We start from the raw sequence: 23,978 nt of genomic DNA, 5'->3' as shown, positions 1-23,978 counted from the left end.
AAGGTGTATCAGAATAGGAGTAGCTCTGGGCCACCGCAGCTGTCTAAGAGCTGACAAGGTCTTCCACTACTCCCTAGGGAAACCATCTGGAGAAAACACTCAGATCAGGAATTGGAATGGGGAAAGGGGTGTTGGCGTGAGACGAGGTGAAGAGGGAAGATGCAGTACTGCAGGAGAATTGGAAGAAGAACTTGGGGATCTCTTGTGTGAGGGTCATGAAATAAAGATGGGAATTTTGGGGCAAAAGGAGGGTCAGATGGGAAATTTAATGCTAAGCCATCCAAAAATGTTAAGTCATCTCTGGCTCTGAAACCCAGAGAGCTAGGGAAGCAGAGACAGGGAAAAAGAAGACAAGTGAAAGGAGACAACGGTTTGGAAATGAAACCAAGACCACTAGGTGATCCCAGGTGATCTGGATCTCCAAGCAACTGAGTCTGAGATTGTCATTCTGTTCATGCAAAACACACTTTTGGCCACTCTGACAGCTGATATGAAGAAGTATCTGATATTTAAAGGCAAAGGGAACCTTATTGAAATAGGATTTCACTCAAACTCTATTGGAAGGCAGAGTGCATCAAGTGAGATTGTGTATTTCTGACTACTGCAGTATGGCTCAAATTTTCAAAAGTTCTCTCTGACATTGGGTGCCCAATTTAAGAAATCTTGGACCAGATTTTCAGAGGTGGTAAGTACCTACATTACATATTCATTTCAATTGGAGTTGTGGGTGCTTGGGACCTCTGAAAATCAGGCTCAGGTTAGGAACCCAAAAGAACTGTCTCTTTGAAAATCTTGGCTTATGCCTGCTGGAGCCTCTCTGATCCCATTTTCCTGGGATTCAAACAAACAGTTATTAAAGCACCCCAGTCCTTTTCATCATGACCAAATTGATACGTGCTGTAAAGATTATAGCTAAAAGGTGTAGTGCAATTAAAATACTATCTTGTGCTAGAGATGCACAATTGCTATTTTAATTGTTTTCATTCAATCTCTTCTTCTCTAGGTTTCTCTACTATAACTGACCTTCCTGCTTAGGTCATGAGAAGATGTAGCATACAATTTAGAAAGTCATTTTAATGTCATTTGTGTTCACAATTATTATTTGTAAGTGTCAATACAGAATTCTTCAGCAACTTGATTTTTCCTTTCCTCTGAGAGAGTCCTCCATTAGGGCAACCAATAGTGAAAGTTATTCATGTAATTTTTAAAAGGATATTTTCTCCAGTCTGCCAGATCAGCTAGTCTGACCTCCTATGTAGCATAGGCTAAGAGCATCCCCACACTAAATCCAGGAACAGAAATTAGTCCAAGGTATTACAGCCCTCAGGAAACTAAGCTATTATGTGCCACAGGCAGAGGATAGGAAGGACCAAAATGGACCAATCCTCAAGGCCCCTGAAATGGGAGGAAACTGATTAAGTGAGATGAACCTAGATGATCCTGACAAGAAACCTGCACTGCACCCTGGAGAGGATGGAAAAAAATCCCCAAAGTTGCTGCCAATCTGACCTGTTGGAATATTCTTTTCTGACTCCACATATGGCAATCAACTAGTCCCTGAGCACGTGATATTTCATTGAACTACCAAACCCCTATGAATACCTAGCAGCGCACCATCTGTAGTAAGAGATGGATTGTACACACTGCAAGTGATCGGTCCTGTGGCTAATCACTGTTGCATATGTTCTTTGTAGAGCTAGACCCCCTTTATGCTACCTTTCTGCCTCCTAGCTAGATCAGTCTCATATCTCCTACTTGTGGGTCACTTCTTTTGTAGGAGTTACAATCCTCTGCAAAAGTGGATATTTCATCAAAATATTACAAAGTAAATTTAACTGTCCTCTGAAGCGATATTATACCAACATTGGAGAGTAATGCAGTCACTTAAGTATGAAACAGAGGGATTTGGGCCATGACTTAAGTGTAAATTTCAGTAGTGGAGTCACTACTGATATCTCTCTATAATCACACTCATACAGGGGGCTGGGACTAATCTTTCACCTCCAAAAGTAGAAACTTCTAGCACTTAAAAGACAAAAAGAGACCTTCTTTGCCAACATTAGTTAGGTCCCTGATCCTCTCTGTGGCCAGCCCGGGAGGACAATATCATTCACACAAAGACATTACCCTGCAAAATTCTGCTCTACAAGGTAGAAGTATCTCCTTCTCCACACACAAAAGCCCAAACACTTAAAAAACATACTACCATTCCCCAGATGCAGTACCTTTATGGAAAAATCTTATTAAATTTACCATTCTATAAAATGTTTAAATCAACCATACAATTCCTGCAACTGAGCTAGAACTCTCTGTTATACTCTATTGGTTTTTAGAGTGATTTTTATCAAACCCTACTCATTTTCTATAGGCTTTCTTGTGTTTTTCCCCATTAATTGCTACAAAACCATTCTAAAAGGCAGCTTTAGTGTGTTCTAGTCCTACAGCGAGAGAGAAATCTCCTCAAGGTTTTTGTTGTCTGTTCTTCAAGATTTAGGGACCAGATTCTACCTCTTTGTTCACATTGAGATACTTTACTCTCATGAGACCACATGTAGAGTAAGCACTAATCAACATGAGTAAGAGTTTAATTCCTTTTCTCTGTTACCGATGGGAAAAAAAAGTGTTCAAAAAGATTTCATTATTTACAACCCTTGTTGTTCTGGCACTCTGTCCATCTCTCAAAGCAATGGCACTAACTTGCATTCCATTAGCCCTTTTCTATGTGCAGAAAAGCTAGCTTTACCACTCCTCAGTCTGAGATGGATGTTCCCTCGGGCACACTGAAAATTTCTTGGAGATTTCTCATGCTAGATCCATCAAATCTGTTTCATTCACTTCTGGATATAAATGAATCTTGCTTGCTTTCAACATATACATGTTCTCAATGAAATTATATCATTTGAACCACTAGAGTGCGCTACTGAAGTAGAGAGATGTAGCTGAAGAGGAAATGTTTTCCATCTTTGGGTATTTTAGCTCAGTCATTTCTTTATTTTTTTAATATATAAATGTACATTTGCTTTGCCATAGTACAGTTGGAGTTAATTCCGACTTTCAGTAATAATCTAACACAAAACTGATGCCTGTTTTAGTGGGATAATGCAAGATACTTCTGAAATCTTACCTGATAATGCAAAGCTGACTAGTTTCCGAGATTGTTGAGCTGCAGAAGCACCTTCATCCATGCCTTCTGCCCCCATCTAAAGAAGGAGAAAAAAATGAAGCGTATCATGGCATTTTTCATTTGTTTTTGTATGTTCATGAGGATGATTATGAAGTACTCAGGAGAAGAATATTACCCATAGACAAAGCTACAATCTGAAGACACCAGTTTCTGTCCACCCCAAATTCCCTGGTATTTCATGAATACTGATGACTGTCTGTGCTATGTAGTATCAATATTGCAATACTGAGAATCTTCCGAACATACATAATGCATGGACTATTAGGTGTGTGGAGGGTATTAACTGGAGAAAGCGAAAGCCCTTCTTCCTCATAGGTTTTTGTGTCTTCTCAAATCAATAGTGCAAATTAGCATCTTATACATAAGCATGAGCTAACCACAGACACTGTGCAGGAAGTACTTCCATGTACCATTTATTACCTAAACACAAAATACATGGCTCACTGAGGGCAATCAAAAGAGAAGACTATCAAAATATTTAACATCTATGTGACAAAATAAGGCACATCAGATTTCTAAGTATGGCATTGATCTGAAAGCCATGCTCATACTTGGGAAACTTTCACTGAGGTTTATTTGTACTTTCCCTGATGAGGGCTTTTTTTTGTTTGTTTTTGTAAGTTTCACTTATTAGAAATAAATCTGCCCCATTTTCTCCTTCAAAATGGAGTTTTTGCAAATGCATCAGTAGGAGGAGCTTGCCTTTTTTCCAAGAGTGACATGTATCCAGCTAAACAATCCATCACAAATCATGGACTATTGGGGTATGTCTACACTGCAGCTGGGCGGGAGCCTCCCCAGCCCGGGTAGAGACACTTGTATTAGCTCCACTCAAGCTAGTGCACTAAAAACAGCAGTGTGGATGTTGTGACATGGGGGGCAGCTCAGACTAGCCACCCAAGTCCAAGTCCCCATGACCTCCTTGGTCTGAGCTTGGATGGCGAGCCCATGCCACTGCCTGTGCCCCAACATCCATACTACTATTTTTAGCACACTAACTATAGAGGAGCTAGCACAAGTCTGTCTATCCACACTAGGAGGCATGCTCCTAGCTTCAGTGTAAGACATTCTCTTACTTTTTGAAAATATAGGGTTTGTGTTTCAGGACAAATTAATTTAAAAGGAAGCACAGCACTCTTTTCCCTGCTGGATGAGACAATGAATTGCTAGGATAAGGTGAAGACAACCTGTGGAAATGCTTACCAGATTGTAAGTCTGATAAAGCTTGATATCTGGACACACTGTAGGGTGTACACTGGGGGTATGCATCTCTAATAAAACAGAGTGTTACCAAAGTGATTTTACATTTAAAAAGAGAAAAATATGTTGCGGAAACATGCATGTAAATGAAGGGTATAAAAAAGAGATACACAATAGAAAAACTATTAAGTGGTCTGTTTCCAAGAATATAAATCATAGTTGGGATGTTAAACACTGAGAAAAATACTGCAGTCCAGCTGCATTTAGCCACATGTTAAATCTGTGAAAGATAAGACACCTCTTTACATCAAGACTGGATAGCTTTCTAAAAATTAGGCTATTACTCAAACAGAAGTGATGGGCTTGATACAGAAGTTACTGGATGAGGTTCAGCAGCCAGGAGTTCAGAATACATGTTTGGAATAGCCTCTGCTGGCCTTAACATCTTTAATCTATGAAGAAACTCAGCTTCAACTTAATATAAAGTGTAATGGCTGTCTTTTCAAATTTTTTTTGTTTTTTTTTTAAACAAGCAGATATTGCGATCTCATCTGTTAATCTGACTGCCATGCCAATCATCATGGAATGTATCTGCACACTAAAGTAGCGCAAAAACAAAGCGAGACTAAGGGATGAGGATTAATCAGTATCCAAAGTCTAAGAATTTCCTCGTTAGCAAAATTCTAACATTTAGCAGCATATGTAGCAAAGATGAAGAAACAGCAGAGATGAAGAAAAAGCGATGACATTCTTGTCTGAGGTCTCCATGGGCCTTGATTCTCTTCAGAAAGGACACAGTGACAGGAAGTTACATTGTACACATCTCAGCATATTTCATTTTGCATAAGTACTATATTCATGATTCACCATTTCTCATGCAATAACATTTCTCAATAAAGGTGTTCTGCATTCTGTCACGTGCCTATTGACTATGAAACTATTATTCCAAATAAGGGTAAGTCACCTGTGACACCATGCAGCAGAATGACCTGGTCTTCCATGGACAATGGATTAACTCCATCTCAGCTTCTTCTATCCTTTGCAAAGGTGCTTGGAAAGCAGAGCGGGGTATAGATATCTTTGGGACAGTTGGGCTGAACACCAAAGGTCATAAGAACAGTGGAGTTTTCAGGGTTTGTTTGTTTTTTGGCTGTTAACTTACATTGATTTTTTGTTCCAAACATTCTTCATTAAGAAAAAGTCCTTGCTGATTCTCTGTATATTTTTTCTGAGGAGTCATTCCATCAGATAAGACCACATTATCATACTAATAAGTCATGGCAACAAACTGTCCACATGAGCAATACTTTTTTTTAAAAAACAGAAAAAATGCCTCCATTCAATTCAACTATTATAAAGGTAAAAATACATCAATGTTACAGCAGCTTCACTGCAATGGAATTTACATTAAGGCTGGCACTTTGCTAGCATACTAACACAATGACAATGAAATACAATCTTAAATACCCACATCTTTCACCTATTTATTGTATATACCCATACAATACAGACCTCCTTAAAAAGGAGGAGTGCAAGATCAAGAAAATACTAATGACATGAAATAAATTACAACTTTCAGTGTCCACAACTGTATAGTTACCAGAGGATTATCTGGCTACACATTATATTATGTAAACTGGGTATATAGAGTGATAAACTGAAATAAGTACAATACAAAGTTGGGAAGCCTTGCAGTGCATATAATAATGCATTTATTTAACAGAACTGAATTATTTATTTTTAACGATTAAAACTATTTACTTAAAATAGTCAGTATTTCACAAAAGTGTGTTCAGCACTGGGATAAATAGTAATTGTTTGATGTTGTGAAGAAAATCTAAATCTATTGCACTACAAGATGCTTATGGAATAGTCATGAGAATTCAATTATTTTCAGGTATTACCAGAAATTTTTCCATCTACCCTGGTAACTTCCATTTTAGTCACTGGGCAACTCTCAATAGATCTACCTACTTTTAATAAGTAATTAATAGTCCAATAAATTGGAGTTTTAGTCATCTCAAGCTTGAGATATGGGTAAACCCAAACACAGAAAAGGTATGTTTTACATATACATGGAGGTTTAGATTGAAGGAAGCTATTCATGTTTCTCCTTAGTACATCACTCCACAGGAAATAACTCAGCATACACATGGAATCATGCCCAGTCTTTTCAGTTTGTTACATCAGCATAGCTACGAAATAGCTGTAAGCAGACAGTGCACTGAATTGTGGGTATTGCCAAACAAATGAGCATCAAGCAATGCTTACTATCGCAACAAATAACTTGCTAGAGCAGAGTTTATTCAGGACACATGCAAACAACATGCATGTGATGGCACCTTTCAAGATCAAGACAGTCAGTGCTAACTGCTGCTCTGCAAGATGCTGAAGACTGTAAACTCCCACTGGAGATGCTCAGCACCTTGCAGGATTAGGCTCAAGCCACCCAGTTCCCAAAATAGTATCAAACAGCTCAGCGTGTTTAGATGTATGTTCTAGGGGATTCTTCCATATTTCCTATTCTGTTGTTCAGGGCTCTTACTGTACTACAGCAAACTCACTTATCAACCAATTAACAGAAGGTCCTACTTAATAGAAAAATTACATTCACCAAATGACTTCACACTGGATTTAATACAATTGCATCCACTTAATACCAAGTGACATTAAACAGGCTCCTGTTTAATTTATTTTCTTTTAAATCCCTGGTTTTCTGTTCCAAAAGGCATTTAATGTTGATTATCGTATGCATCTCAAGAGAGTTCTCTGTATTTTGATTAAATATGTAATCTACAAATGAAAACTCATTTTAACTTCGTTCGTTTTGCTTAGTTGTATAGTTGTGTGTGGTTAAAAACTATGTAATCTGACTGGACTGAAATACAGTTCAGTTGTGTGCAGTGACTAAAAATGGTGTCATGGAGGTTCCATGTTTATCGTGTCTTCCTTTCTGTGTTAGGTGTGCATAGTTCACAAGAAAAAAATTCTAACTAACCAGATTTTCAATCTCAACTTGGTATCTCAGAGTGAAATTGGGCTGTTTCCATCTCTTGTACAGAGATACTGAAGAACAAATTATTCCCTTAGTCTACACCTGTGCAGTCCTATTGTCTGCAAATAATGTCTTCAGTTGCAACGGTGTATTTCCATTAGATTTCAATAGCAGTGCACAATTACAACTGAGAATATAATGTAGCTTTTTGCATGTAATTTTAAATTAAGAGGTTGCAGACTTTAAAAAAAGTGATAGTAGTAGTAGGTTGTCATCCTCTATGCAAGCCAGTCTCTACAGGAAGATAAGGCAAACATTTGCCAGTGGGCTGAACAGCTGATTTGAAGACAGGAAAATTTAATACTAAGACGAACGAATCCTGGGTTCTACTCCAAGTTCAAAAGGGAACATGCTTTAGTGATTACAGACCCTTCTGCCCTGTCTCCCCATCCCCGCTTCTTTCCCTGGTCCCGCTACCTATCCTTGACCCAGCCCTCCCTGACCACTTGTCCCAGTCCCCTCCAAACCCAACTCATTGTCCCAGTCTCAGCCCTCCCATACTCGGCCCCACATCCCAGTCCCACCTTCTATTGAGCATCTAAACTGACATTTTCAAAGGCTCATGACTTGGCCAAATTTCTGTGGATTTCTACAGGGATGGCAAAAGGCCCTCTGCTAAATTTCAAGTCATTGTGCTTCTCAACAAAACAACTGTTTTGCCCATGCTAAATATACATATTTCCTAACCTCATTTTGAGGAACAGTTAAACTGTTTTGGCTCATACTTTCTAAAAAGATTCAGCCTGAAGTAGACACACATCATGAAAAATCTCAGCCCAACCAGTTAAAGTCTGGCAAAATTATAAGCAATTGAAAACGAAGTCTTATCATTAAAAGTATTGGGTAACCTTAACAAGAGCCATTACTTCTATGCAGCCTATAATACAACTGGATGGCATCAGGTAAAAATCACAAAAATCCCAGTTAATGGCAAAACTAGGAGATTGATGTTGATATTAAGTGGACTTGAATGACAGGTTAAATGATCTCCTTACAGATAAATTACAAACTAATATAAAGGCTCCACTTACCATCACAGCAGGGTTTTTCACAGTGATACATGGGGTAGTAGCTCGCAGGGCTCCACTAATACCATGGTAGTATTTAAAACAGATCTTTATTTCAGCTGGGAAAACAAACAGACAGACACTCATGTGGAATCCATACATTGTTAATGTGGGACAAAACAGAGGCAGCCCCACGCTTATGGGGAAAATCAATTGAATCGTAGTTCACTCTTTTGGAAATGAGTAACGGGCTGTTTCACCAACATTATTTATTAATCTATCCCATCTCCAGTATAAAGGCATTTCAATGAAAGTTATGATCTATATTTCCTTCCAAATTCTGGAAACCTGAAAATCTTTCCTTCTTAAAAAGGAAAGAGCCAAATCCTGAAATCACTTCAAAGCCAATAAAAACCTGGTGGCCCATCCACAATAATCACTTGATAAGAAAGATAATACATTTCAGCATGTGATTTTGTCCTCATGAAAGCACCAGCCAAGACAGATATTGACCTGCTTTTTATACATCTTCTGGAGCCAAATAACAGGGAAACAAGATAATTGAATAATGTATTTAGTATTGGCATTGACTTGTGAAGAGAGCTCCATTTTACTCTAAAAAAATAAAGGTGAATTAAAATTACTTCAGATCTTCGTCAGACCTAGAACTAGATTTCTTACAATGCAAGAGACCATACTGTATTGCATGCAAGCTGTTTTATGCTTAAACTATTTTGTCATATAGCTATTAAACCCTGGAAATGATATAGCCCTAGATATAGCTACTTTTCAATATTTGGTCAGTTTAACTGAAGATATTTTGTATCTTGATATTTTATGCAATAATTAAGGATCTGACTATTTGGCTTCTCAAGGGGGAAATATGATACAAATATGCTAAGATTAATACATTAATATTTTTAGATCACAGTAAAAAGCACCATCTTTCATCTCAGGCCTGGTCCCCACTAAGCCCCCACTTCGGACTAAGGTACGCAAATTCAGCTACGTTAATAACGTAGTTGAATTCGAAGTACCTTAGTCCGAACTTACCGCGGGTCCAAACGCGGCAGGAAGGCTCCCCCGTCGATGCCGCGTACTCCTCTCGGTGAGCTGGAGTACCGGCGTCGACGGCGAGCACTTCCGGGATCGATCCCAGAACATCGATTGCCTGCCGCCGGACCCTCCGGTAAGTGAAGACGTACTCTTAGTATAAGCATGCCTTATACTGAGATGAAAAATTAACCAAAGAGGTAAAAGGTGAGGCTCTGCCTAAATTGCATAAGAAAACTTTTTTTTAAATGTGGATACTGTTCTGGAATACAGAATGGTTATTAATTCTACAGTAACTGTGGTTATCCAAGATGTCAGTGTGGATCGCACTGTAGGTGTGCATCCGCCTCATGCACACCAGAGTGAAGAATTCTGAATAGCAGTGCATGTTATGGCCACCATGTTCCCTGTGCCTCCTCGTTCTCTTGTATGAGGCCAGAACGCAGCCACAGGCCTCCTTCAGCTTCCTTGGAGTTCTAAGCCCAAGATTGCTGAGGGCTCTGTGGGGATGGAGGATAGGGTGTGGAATCCACACTGTTTACAACATCTCCTAAAACCACAGTTACTGCAGGGTAAGTAACTGTTCTTTCTTCAAGTTAAGATACATAGAGTTTAAGGTCAGAAGTCATCTAGTCTGACCTCTTGTATATTACACGCCATTGAATTTCACCTACTTATCCCTGTATTGAGCCCAATAAGTTACCCATTATTCAAACACAAGTTGTAATTGACTAAAGCAGGGGTGGCCAACCTGAACCTGAGAAGGAGCCAGAATTTACCAATGTACATTGCCAAAGAGTCGCACTAATATGTCAGCAGCCCCCTCCATGAGCTCCCCCCACTCCAACCTGCAGCGCCTCCTGCCCGCCAGCAGCCCCACCAATCAGTGCCTCCCGCTCCCTCCCCACGCCTCCCGCCCACCATGATCAGCTGTTACGCAGTGTGCAGGAGGCTCTGGTAGGGAGGGGGGAAGAGCGAGGGCATAGCAGGCTCGGGGGAAGGGTTGAAGTGGGCGCAGAGCCTGGGGCAGAGCAGGGGGTTGAGCACTGAGCATTCCCTGGCACATTGGAAAGTTAGCATCTATTGCTCCGGCCCCGGAGTCAGTGCCTATGGAAGGAGCCACATATTAACCTATGAAGAGCAGCATGCGGCTCCAGAGCCATGAGTTGGCCACCCCTGGACTAAAGCATCTCTCCTCTAGAAAGGAGGATTTGATTTGAAGACACCATGAGATTGAGAATCCACCACTTCCCTTGGTAGTTTGTTCCAGGGATTAATCACCCTCACTGTTAAAAATGTATGCCTGATTTCCAATTCGAATTTTCCTGGTTTCAGCTTCCAGCCACTGGATCTTATTATGCACTTCTCTGCTTGAAGAAAGTGCCCATTTAGTACCTGTTATTTTCCCCCCATGAAAGTATTTGTACACCATAATCAAGTCACCTTCAATTTTTGTTGAAAAGCTAAAGACGTATTGTACTTCAGCTATAACAGTGTGGAGGCCCTTTAGCACTGTACATACAGATCCTCTTATGAATTGGGGGTGGGAGGGGGGAACTCTTTCACAGCACTATTTACTGACAAATCTCTTAACTATTGGATGCAGTCCAGAGTACTGCATATACATTTTCAGCAATACATAAGGGTTTCTATAATCTCTATTGATTTTTCCCCAATTCGAAAAACAGGAATGAAAACACATAAAAGATTATTTCCATAGAATGCTGGGAATTTATTCTACTTGGCCCTTTGCAACAGATTAGATCGTTCTAAACAGAAGTCCACAACTTAACAATTTAAAAAACAACATTTATAAATAAATGTTTGTACTTTAATCATAAGACGTATTACTATACATTTTTTCAAGAGTTTGAGCTTTGATATCCCAGGTATTCACAAAATTTCACTTGAAGACATTCTCCCATTCAGGCCCAAGCACCAAAAATATAAACTCTTCATGGAAATACTTCTTTTTAGAACACAAGGCTCAAGTCACTAGTTTGATGCCATCAGGATTTAGCTAAATAAGGTCCCGTCTGTCTAACTCTCCAAAGCTATGGCAGCCATGATAGACCAGTCAGCTGTGGCTTCACACTACTATGCCATTCCTCCCGGCCTCTTATCAAGTAGTTGGGTTCTGAGATCCTATGAGACAATATCAAATGTGTCTCAACCACTACCAGTGGGTCCTGGAGATTCAACGCCATTCGTTAGGAAGAGAACACTGGTCAAATGTGTCCCCAAACATAAATGCACAGCACTTACTATAAGATAGATATTATCACCAGCTGGAAAGTTGAGAGAACTCATGTTGAAATTAAACTGATCAAAAAAAGAAAAGTTTCTAACTGATGGGGCCAGCCTTAGATCTAATCATGTCAAGAACTAAGGCTACATCTACACTACAGGGGGGGGTCGATTTAAGATACGCAAATTCAGCTACGTGAATAGCGTAGCTGAATTCGACGTATCGCGGCCGACTTACCCCGCTGTAGGGACGGTGGCAAAATCGACCTCTGCAGCTTCCTGTAGATGGCGCTTACTCCCACCTCCGCTGGTGGAGTAAGAGCATCGATTCGGGGATCAATTGTCGCGTCCCGATGGGACGCGATAAATCAATCCCCGAGAGGTCGATTTCTACCCGCCGATTCAGGCGGGTAGTGTAGACCTAGCCAAAGACTTTTTGATGCTCCTTGTTTTCTCCTCCACCCTCTTCCTCTATATTTCTCTCATCTGTTTCCCTCTACTGTCTTCTCCTACCATTTCTTTCTCTCTGGCCCCTACACCATTATGTTGTTGACTTTAAACAGCTATCACAATAGATTTCACATGCAAATAACTTGATTATTCCACAATCCTTACTGAATGCCCACTCATGGTTTACAAGGGTTCATGTTACTGTTCTAAGTGAAGGTGAAGTATATTTACCCAGGGAGCTTACATCCATGGATCTGTGTCTCCTTTATCGTATACATAAAATGGGGCTTGTAAAGTGTTGAGATCCTTGGATAGACTAAGTGCAAAATATTATTATACACAATCATCTACATGGCATATTAAGCTCCAGTTCAGCAAAGCACTTATGTACATGCTTGATTTTCAACACAAGTAGTCCTATTGTCTGTTTTGTTTTAGTGAGATTATGGAGATTTGCCATCTGTTGTGAAAATGAGACAAAAGATTATAAAAGTTTAGGTTGATTCTGACACTTTCAAAAATAGTGGTTAAAGGGAACAGATTTAAAAACAAAAAAAAGGTAACAAGAAAATTTCTAGGGAATCCCAAACCATCTTCAGCAGAATACTGAATGCTGTCAGAAACAGTTTATAAATAGTTTGGGGACAACAATCATGCAGAAATGAGATAAACAGTCCCCAGATGGAACAATTAAAGGACATGGATTACATAATAGCAGAAGAGCATCCCAGGACTCTGGAGGTGCCATGTCATTCTCTTCATTAATCAAAGCTAATTCAAAATTCTGCTGCTTAATTATTTACAATATACTCTAAACTTCCTAATTCTGAGGTGACCCTGATGGGATTGAGAAATATTAAAATATTTATCTTGTATTTCCTCTGGTCTTAATTCTGCCACCCTTACTCATGTTGAGTTGTACAATACTCCATGAATAGTCCCTCTCTCATTAATTTCTTGCAAAGTAAGGTATGCAAACAAGAGTCAGGCCCTGAGAATTTAGGGGGTTAAACGAGCAAAAAAATTAGGAATATTAACATTAAAATGGATACAAGCGATGAATATTTGATAGTCAACTTGCAATAAATATTCTTGGTCAAAACAACTTCTCATTGATGTAACTTTGAAAACATTGAACTTTGTGTTCTTAACAATGCCTTTCCCCCATCCCTGCCAACTAGCCATAGCATTAATCCTCAAGGATTTATGGAATGCTGAGTCCATCTTTTAAAACAGATAATTTTTTTTTTTTTAATTTGAGTGGAAGGAACGGTCACACAAAAATTTTTCAAATTCTACCGCTCACTAAGTGAAAATAAGCCAAAAAATGTTTTTAAATCAAACTCAAAGGGAGATGATTGGAAAATGAGCTTTACTGACCCCAAGTACAGCAAGTTTCAATCTCAAAGAACTATTTTTGCCAAAGTTATAATTAGTTGAAAATAGAGCTTGCATATAGACACCTTATATATCAACTGACTGTAACATCAGTACACCAGCATGAGGCAGACAGTATAATTACATTCCTTGAACCTATCTCACATTCCATTCAGGCCCCAAACTGAGATTTCTATCAGTACAAAATACAAATGGTCTGTATGCACAGATGTTGAGCTAGAATGTTGCACTGCAGTGACAGTAGTAATTTACCCATAAATATCCCAGAGGTGATTGATGTGACAAGACTTGGAGTATCAGAAAAAATCCCAACAGCAGCTACCATGTGTTACTGTTTAAGATTTAAACTTGCATCAGTACAACAAATATATGCAAATCAATATATTTATAGAAATAAACATAGTACAGAATAGATATATTTGAAAAAATATGACTTTAAAGCTAAAGTCCTACTTTATATAGGATTTTTCTTGGAGAGAAATTTTGAAGTTGACACTCACTAGAATGAGATTATGGACAGTATAGTACATTATTACTTTAGAGCCCCCATCCAACAAGTGTTTACTTCGGAGCGAATCCCATTGGCTTCAATAGCCTTTGTCTATTGTATAAAGCTGAAGACAGTGGAGTAAGCAGTATGCCCAGTGGTAAGTGTTCACAGGACTGGGCTTTTATTTTGTAGCCTCTTTCAAACAAAATGATGGCGAAGTGAGATGCAAACACTATCAGTGCAGATGTCTGTTTACAGCCCACTTGTCTGTGAACCCCAAGACAGACCTTGCTTTTTCTGCTCTTTCCTGGGTGGTAAAAGTAAATCTCTCTCTCTCTCTCTCTCTCTGAGAGAAAGACATTTCTAATCATCTTTCTTATACTCTTGCTACAATAATTTCATATTCAGAGAGAATTGTTAATAAATCACCAGATGGTTTTGATGACATTTGTAGACGCTCCATTCAATTCTACATTATAGGTGCACAAATTAATTTTGTCGCAAAAGTCATATGGAGAGTCTTCAGAACAACTTTATGAACATAGAAAGGAAGGCTGTTCCAGTGGTTTGGGCAATAGCCTGGGACACATGGGTCAGTTTCTTGCTCTGACACAGACTTCTTGTGTGACCCTGGGCAAGTCACTTAATCTCAATGTGCCTCAGTTCCCCATCTGTAAAATGGAAATAATACCAGAACCCTACCCTATAGGGATGTTATGAGAAAAAATTGTGAGATAATCGGATGTAATGGTAAGAGACCATTACAAACAAAGAAAAATCAGAACAGCAGCAACTTTTGCAGCAAATTGGGTCTCCTAATGTCTTATTCTGGGATATCGTTCTATTCTATGTGAACATGGAATGTCACTCATATATTTGATAGTATATTTCAGGAATATTTAAGATCCCTAGAATGACAAAGATAAGGGTTGGAGATAATCTGGCTGTTCCCCAGTGTACAAAGTGGACAGGTTTAAAAATAAAAATGATAAGAAAAAACAACAGACGAGACTCCCTGCTGCTTTCCATTTCAATGGATAGTGCAGCAGATGGTAAAGATCAGGCCCTGAAATAGTTTCACAGTATATCCAGTTCTCTACCTGCCTGAAGAGTTTATTTCCCTAGTATCTGAAGCTGAAAAGCTGCTTCAGGACCGAACGCTCAAGGTTTTGACAACAGACATTTTTGGCGTCCCTGAAAATGATTCTAGGTTTCAAGACACTCCATGGCAGCTGAAAGATATACTTAACTGTCCGTTCATGCTTGCAAATCTGTTCATCAGTAAAGAAAACCATAAACAAGGTGGTAGCTACCATCTCGTCCAGGTTGGTCTCCCTAAACTTCCAACTTACATGACTTACGAGGAGAAGCTGAGGGAACTGGGATTGTTTAGGCTGCAGAAGAGAAGAATGAGGGAGGATTTGATAGCTGCTTTCAACTACCTGAAAGGGGGTTCCAAAGAGGATGGATCTAGACTGTTCTCAGTGGTACCAGATGACAGAACAAGGAGTAATGGTCTCAAGTTGTAGTGGGGGAGGTTTAGGTTGGATATTAGGAAAAACTTTTTCACTAAGAGGGTGGTGAAGCACTGGAATGGGTTACCTAGGGAGGTGGTGGAATCTCCTTCCTTAGAGGTTTTTAAGATCAGGCTTGACAAAACCCTGGCTGGGATGATTTAGTTGGGAATTGGTCCTGCTTTGAACAGGGGGTTGGACTAGATGACCTCCTGAGGTCCCTTCCAACCCTGATATTATATGATTCTATGAACTCCCTGCCCCATTACTCCATGAACAAACCCTATCCTTCTTTGGGAAGGAAACAGGATTTAGGAACCGCAGCAATGTAGGAACTGGGTCTCTAATCCCATGCCTTCACAAAGGGAGGTTAGGGGTGCATTTTTTATGCCATTTCCCGCCATATCCCTTCCACTGAACATTCCTGCCCTCCAGTAGGGCATCATCAGGCCCATTTCACACTGGTCACAAGATCTCTGCTTTTCCTGACTCACATCATTGATGCAGAGCAGACTGCCATTATAAATCAGCCCCCTGGTGCAGGAGCAGAAGCCCTTAGCCAAGTTCTGTCCCATCTGCAACAATGCCAGCCTCTGCTGGGCTGGGGACTGAAGGAACTGGTTTGAGCAGAACCCAGAACAACCTAACGTCATGTTCCCCAGAATGGACACTCAGAACCTTCAGTAACATTCCAAAGCATCTCAGAATGGTCTGAATACATTACACTGAACTGTACCTGCACCATATTGCCACCAACTCAGAGGAGCACTCACTGAACTGGTCTTTTTATTTCACTGAGAGCAGAGAGATAATCCCTTCATGGAGCTTATGTCACTATTCTGTATTTAAACAATCCTTGAATGCATACAGCAGCTTAACTGAGATGACTAGTGAATCACAGCTTTTAGCCCCCCACCATACCTCCCTCTCCCCAAAACAGGCAGCTCCCATTAACTTGTATTACATGACATGAGTAATGAAATATTTCTGTTTTTAAATCTCAGGCTGCTATCTCAGTGATATCACAGCTCAATTTTGCTTTGTTGAATTTCTACAGCTACAGAGTGTTACATTTCATGCTAACATCACACTTTTGCCCTTTGCCTAGGGACCGGAAGAAAGGAACATCTGCCTCTGTTATGGCTGGCACTGCAGCATAAAGTCAGTCCCTTTGTCTGGAGAGGACAGCCTAAGGGCACCCGCTATTTGTGAGGTGAGCAGGACATTGTACTCGGCAGGTGCTTCATTTCACCCTTCCTTTTCATCCCCTGCTCACTCCCATCTGTACTGGTTGTGGATATTTTTGGAGCATGTCAGTGTGTGTACAATTATGATTATTTTTGGTCTTTGTTTTGATTACTAGTTAGAGCATTTATTTAGAAGAGAGTCTTTTCAGGCTGTTTTGTTGACTTTTGCGTCAGGATAGAGAGTTTTCCTTGATCGTCTTTGTTTTGTTGATTCTTCGGGAGGGGGAGTGTATTGGGGGAGTGAATGAAACTCACCATTTTCGTAACAAAGACAATTTCCCCTGCCACCTTTTGTGTCTGCTTTTTGTGGTTTGTTTGAGTTGAGGGGAGGAAAAGAAGAGTTCTTCCTTTGTGTTTGTTATGTGTTTGGCAATGGTGTGAATGGAAGATGGTTCCGTAAGGGGAGGTTATAGGATGGGAGAACTGAATGCGTGGAGGAACTAAACTAGAGGGATTGAAGCAGGGCCGGCTCCAGGCACCAGCCGAGCAAGCTGGTGCTTGGGGCGGCAGCTTGTAGGAGGCAGCATTCCGCCCAATCCTAGGGTGGCACAGCCGCTTTTTGTTTGTTTGTTGTTGTTGTTCCGCTCCAGCCGCCCTGTAGGGGGCAGCGGCGTGGAGGACAGGAGCGCCCTGCAGCAAGCCTGGCAGGGCAGCCCGCGTCCTTCCCCCCCAGCTGACCAGAGCGGTGTGGAGCCCTCCCGGCAGGGGACATGGTGGGAGGGGCCGCGTGGCAGCACCCCGCTGAAGCCCTGGCCACCCCCCTTCTCTCTCTCCCCAGAGCCGGCCCTGGATTGAAGATACCATAAATCAGGGCCTTAATGGGTACTAAACCATGTGCCTAACTTTAAACATATAACCAATCCACTTGACTTGACTGGGACTACTCACATACTTATAGGTAAGCAGCTTTCTGAATCAGGGCATAAAATGTAAAATGCCTCTCTGAAGAGGATGTAAGCTTTGGGGATAGTAGAAGGAGCCTTTGGCCCAATCCACCCAACTCCCATTGATAAAAGCTAATGTGATGGAATTGGGCATTCCAGATTCCTTGTAGACCATCTTGATTATTTAGCACATGGTGTGGCTGTGTTGCCATTTTTAACAGGTATTATCAACACCTTTCTTAGTGAGTATGCTGGCTATCTTTAGACAAGAAACCTTCTTTTCACACTTGAGTATTTGTCACTTACCACCAAGTCTCATACCTGCACCATTTGAGAAAGAGAACTGAGAAAGTAGCAACTACTCAACTTCAGGTGCACTGGAATACCAATACTTCCAATTTGAGCACCAGACTTTGGCATTTAGGCTATGCTTGTCAGGGTCACAAATAAGTCTCTTGCTGGTTTTGCATTGTGGTCAACTAGTCATTTTGTTCATGCTGGGCCCTCAGTAGCATTTGACACACTGACTATGGATGGTAGTTTCAGCAAATAAAGGACATTGCTGTGGTGCCTGGAACTGTCTTTTAATTGTTCCAGTCATTCCAAGAAAAGAGCAGTAATATGGTGCTGATGGACAAATATGTGTCATCACTAAGATTTAAATACGGCAAACCCCAAGGATCTATATTATGACCCGTATTTTCAATTACATGGAGTCTCCTGGTGAGTCCATTTCTAAACACAGGGTAGAGTATCACTCGCACACTGAGGAAACAACTATATAGCTTTAGCCTGAGGGCCACTGCTCTGGAGGAGTGTTTGGAAAATATTAGGTCTAATGCATCCATCTACCACCTTAACTTCAACCCTGAAAGAACACAAGTCTTGCAGAAGGAGAGCTGTCAACTACATGACATATCATTCATGCTGACTCCCTATTGTAGGAAGTTAGGTTAATAGTTGGGTGTCACTTGTGGTCATGCCCTCAATGGAAACGCATACTACTAGTGGCATATTCATCCCGGGACACATTGCAATAGGAATAACCTGCGCTCACGAACACAGTATTAGATTGACTTTCCCTCGTTCATAATACAGTGGCATAATTGTTAAATGCCAAAAACAACAGTGATCACATTACACCTGGCTTGCATTCTTTATGTTAGCTGCCTGTGAAGTGGCTGGCTGATTTTAAGCTAACATTGCTGGTTTTTAAAGCCCTACCCCTGGAACCCAAATATATTTTAAATATCCACCTTGACTCTGATCTTGATGGTACGTTGTATCTGCACAAAACCAGCCATTTACAGATCCAAACATTGCACCTCAGGTCAGCAGGCAATTGTACATTTTCTGTGATGGGTCTAAGTGTGTTCCCCAGACATCCGTCCACATCTAAAATATTGCCAAAACAATTTGATGTTTCTCTTGCCCCCAGTGTTTATTAGCTTCCTAGCCTATACTTCTCCTCCACCCCACACATTTCTTTTATGGTAATGGATTCTCTGAATTAATTTCATTTTTATTCTATTAGGACTTTTTATTATGTTTCTATAATGTTCTATTGTACTTTCAGAACTATGTTATGAAATGCACAGACCCTTGATGGGATAGATGGCTGTTCTAAAAATCAAGTGTATTTTAATACACTTAATAAAGTGTATATAAGGTACATAACACTTCTTGAAGGATATGTACAGCGGTTAGTCATGGTGGAAAAAAGTTTTGATTTTTCTCCCTAAAATTCCTCCTGCAAATATTCAGTTTTTTAATAAAATAAAATAAAACAGAAACAGAAAATGAATGATTGAAATAGAAAATTTCCAGAAAAAGTTTCATTTAAAAAAACAACAGAAAATTTTAAAGCAGCTCTAACCTTTTACTTTTAAGTCAATTTTTTTAAAAGATCCCCAAAATTATATGTATTTATTACAAACAAAACATGCATATATTTCATTATTTACACATTTGGAGTTTTACTACTCTACAATAAAAGCTCCCATCATCCACTGCTCAGGACACCCTTGAAAATCGTTTAGAAGCACATTAACAACCAGATTTGTCAATTACGCCCAATCAAATCAAATCCTCTAGCAATAATACAGATACAAGAATCAATCATCCTCCCCACGCAACCACTACCCAGCTCTATCCAACACTTGTTTCCTGACAGGAAGGTGTAAAAGGTGAGTTTTGCACCAGGCTATCACACTCTAGCTATTACAGAGAGGGAACAGGGAAAAAGTTTTAAAGATCTGGGGTCAAAACACCCTACCAGCCACACCCTCTCTTCATATCCTTGGGCCTTTAGCTCCTCTCACGAACTCTTGCTGATTTACTTAGTTGGACACCAGCAAAGAGAATAATGATTGCAGACAGATTATTAACTCCTTGGGGGCAGGGACCCCGTTTTCTTACAACTTTTATCTAAAGGGCCAAGCATATGTATGGTGCTACATATAGAAGTATCTTTTTTCCTACTATAAACTAGGTCTCAGAGTGGAAGAACATTCCTGGAGTAAAAATGCACATCTTTTTCTTCAGCTGCATGTCTTAGAACGCACCCAAAGGGTGCTTCAACGGCTCAGGGATACATACCCTTACTTCCTCTATACATAACTGTGAGGGGGTCTATCAGTTCTTCTCTGCCCCCAGCTGGAGGAGTTGCTGCCATGACATGCCCCTGCTCAGGCCAGGCTACCAACAAGACTTAATTTCCACAGATCTAGAAGGGACAGGAGGAGACAGTGACTAATCTGGAGCCAGCAGGACAGTTAAGGAGGCTTGACTGCTTCTTCTCAGTCTCAGAAGCAGAACTGGGTGAGACTGGAACAGGGGAGGAGCTCTCTAGTGCAGCCCCGAGTCCTAGGACCAGGTCAGGGCCTTAGGTAGGACTAAGTGCATGCCTATGAGGTTTGTTTTTTTTAAAAGCACAGACAGCATTTCTTATTCTATTTGACTGTTTTTAGATAATGATGCCGAGTTGATGGCAAGAGCCACCCTGCTCCAGTGGCCACTAGGGTTGTAAATATCCATTTAAAAAATTATCCATTTAAAGGATTAAAATGTCATTTAATTGGTTAACCAATTAAATGGAATGGGACTGGGATAGACTGACTGGCTGCTAATGCTGGCCGACTCCGGGGATGAAGGTTAATGGTTAGGGTCGGTTATCTGGTAAGACTAATGCTTACCGGTTAACCGTTTAATATTTTACATCCCTAGCAGACACAACTTCTAATCTAAGGCAGGGCATGCCTATAGTGCCATGCCTGATGCTGCAGGGATGCTACAAAGCAGCCCCACATGTGGCAATACGCTAAACACACTCAGGGAAACTCTAGGGTCTGTTCAGTTTTCCCTTCCAATGCGTGGCTCTGTGTAAAAACAGCTAACAGAGGTGATTTCAAAATGCTGTCAGACATGGAAATATCACTAACCATAAGATGCTTTGTTTAGTAGACTTTGACAAAAAGTCATAGCAACTAATAACCCCTAGGGACTGCTTGTTTCCATGTCCATGCCCACCCTGTATAACACACATAGGTACTTACGTTCCATAAAATAGGGGCCAGGTTCAATTCGCCATACGATTTGTCCTTTTTGCGTGCCCGTCACTCCCCGGTTCTTGGAATCCCAGAAATTGGCAGGAGAATTCTCATCTGGAACAGCAAAAAGAAAACCCTTTTCTGTAAAACGGTAATTAATATTAGCCACTAACATCAGTGGATTCTGCCCAGCATGTAACCCAGAGAGATGTCAGGTGATAGTAGCCAGGAAATGACTAGCAACAAGAAAGAGAGACCTTAACATTATTTCACATTTAATAATCTACAGTTCTTTGGGTAAATAACCCCTTTCTTTATAATCTGCAGGTTTGGTTGGTGTTTTTTTTTTTTCTTTTTTGAGTATCCCATTAAACCAAAAGACCATTAATCTTGGATCTTGCACAAAATAGAATGCTTGTTTGTGGTGGTTTCTTGTCCAAACTGATGGGGATTAAAATAGGGACTTTGAGAACTCAGATTAAACGGTCAATCATAAATGGCCTTTCACTTCACTGCTGGTATTTATATCCATTTATGCAAAGAGAACAGACAGATATATAAATATAGTAAATGTATGGCGTCTTGTTAAAGGTAACCTGCAAAGGCAAAGTATTAAATTACAAGACTTCACTTGGTGTTAATTTCAATATCTAGGCTAATGGGAACAAGCAGCATGTTACAACTGAAAACACCACTATGTTTTTCATTTTAGAGGTGCCACATTGTACATTCTCATCAGAGCTGTCCCACTCTCTCTGTCATGTGACAATCCAGCATTCCCCAGCTGTAATATATTGAAACTCGATGGACAGACCAGCAATATAGTGGTTCAGGTACATCAATTTCTTTTTAATATTTTTTTTTTAAACAAAGAGAAGAAAGGAGGAGGTTTAATGCTCTTAAGGTCTTGTCCTGCAAGATGCCAAGCAACTGCTATAGGGCAACTCAGCACACTCAGTTCTTAGCTGACTCCAGTAGGCGTTCACAGTGTTCAAAACCTATAAGATGCTCTCAGCAATGCACAGGATCAGGCACTTAATAGAATGCATGGTGTCTGTGAAGTAGTAAAGAAGGATTGGGAGAGGAAAATCTTACTCTTTTAAGTTAATTAACATTTTGGTGTTGGCATCAATAAAAATAGATTTTCACCAGGTGACAACTTACTTTTCAGTTACCCAGGCTCTTGTTTGAATGAAAGGAATGCCAGCTGAGAAGCTGTTCACAGAGGGCTAAGGTGCACAAAAGGAGTTGACTGCCAACAGACAAGCTGATGTAAGTCAATGTGGAATTATTTATACAAAAAGTTCACCCTGATATTTTACAAGTTTAGTTGAGCTCACATGCTTTGGTAGGCACATTACTAGGTTCACAGATCCTTCCCTCTCATTGCACTTGTTTACCCATGTTAATTTTAAAAAATATTTCTATTTAATTGCACAGGCATGAGTGCACATTGCTACACTCTTAAAATGTATTCACTGAAAATTTAGCCTTCTGTGGGTTTTAATGTGCAGTCCTTATTCATTCAAGTAGTCTTTTTGGACTTGATGAGAGCACTCACATGAATGAGGGTTGTAGAATTCAGCCCTATGTTCCTAGAAATGTGTATGCTAGCTAAGAAAGAAAAGAAGAGCAATACAGTTTTATTATTTAAAATATCACATATTATATATATATGTGATATATATATCTTAGCTGAATTCTCTACACTGAATATTCAGCTCTGTGTGTGTACAGTATTCTCCTGAATCATGGTACCACAATTAGTTATACAATTAGTTTACCTAGAAGAACATATAAGCTACCAAAAAAAAGTACCCGTTTACCAGTTTCACTTTAAACCACCACTCCTATATAACACACAGCACTTGTAATGAAACAAAAGAAGCTTTATTTAAGAAAGAACAGAGATTCCACTGGAAACAAGAGACAGTGATGGAATCAAATGGTTACAAAACAAAACCATCAAACTTGAAGCAAAGCCTGCACTTATTTATAGCTACCTTTCCTATCGAACAAAGTAGGTTCCCACCCAAAGTTCAGTCTATTGCAAGCCCTGTTGGCTTCACATGATCCAGGATCTAACCTTTCATTAAAAACACCCCCACTCAACAAGATGTCTCCTCAATGAATGGATCCAGAATGTCTCTTCCCTTTGTCTGCTATAATGTTCCTCCCTTTTTTTTTTTTTTAACCTCCATGTGGTTTCAGTTGCTTGCAGTTGTCTTTGATATCTTTCCATTGCCTGTTCTGTGATGGGGCAATGGTAGACAATTGTACTTTTCATTACCTCACCAGCTAACCAGGGAGGGATGGCAATTCCCTGATGCATAAGTAAGCTATCATCACCTGATATTACTCCCTGGTGATGTATTTTAACCTTATGGCCATAAGGGCATAAATGTCAATATAGTTACACTAATCCTTAAACATTATCTGAACACACATCACGCATAGATTATGAACATTAATAAGTGACAAGCTTTCAATAGAGACCTTACATGTTACCCTTTATGGACAAATACCCTGTAAGCAGTGTGTTTGATGACACAAGTTTGTCAGGTCTGAGATGAGAGTTGTTTGCAAAGAAGAGGGGACCCTTTGCCAAGGGGCCTTTGTATCATCCACTAAAGTCATTGGGAGTCTTTCCATGGACTTCAATGGGCTTTGGATCAGGCCTTAAATGAAGAAACTGCACAAG

General features: G+C 40.1%; 1 protein-coding gene across 5 annotated transcripts in view; it reads right to left on the bottom strand.

Moving 5' to 3' along the window:
- The window catches only part of HECW2 (HECT, C2 and WW domain containing E3 ubiquitin protein ligase 2), a 256,868-nt gene that overhangs the window by 108,645 nt on the left and 124,245 nt on the right, over positions 1-23,978 (bottom strand). For all 5 annotated transcript variants that reach the window (XM_054044395.1, XM_054044394.1, XM_054044398.1 and 2 more), the window contains 3 exons: positions 21,284-21,391; positions 8,471-8,565; positions 3,125-3,200 (listed from right to left, as the gene is read on the bottom strand). In XM_054044395.1, coding sequence (XP_053900370.1) covers positions 3,125-3,200; positions 8,471-8,565; positions 21,284-21,391 — 279 coding nt within the window. The remainder of the gene's footprint in view (positions 1-3,124; positions 3,201-8,470; positions 8,566-21,283; positions 21,392-23,978) is intronic.

Source organism: Malaclemys terrapin, chromosome 11 (genome assembly GCF_027887155.1).
Source record: "Malaclemys terrapin pileata isolate rMalTer1 chromosome 11, rMalTer1.hap1, whole genome shotgun sequence".
In the NCBI taxonomy this organism is placed as follows: domain Eukaryota; kingdom Metazoa; phylum Chordata; order Testudines; family Emydidae; genus Malaclemys; species Malaclemys terrapin.
Note: the sequence above shows the minus strand (reverse complement) of the source record. Positions and strands in the feature narration are given on the sequence as shown.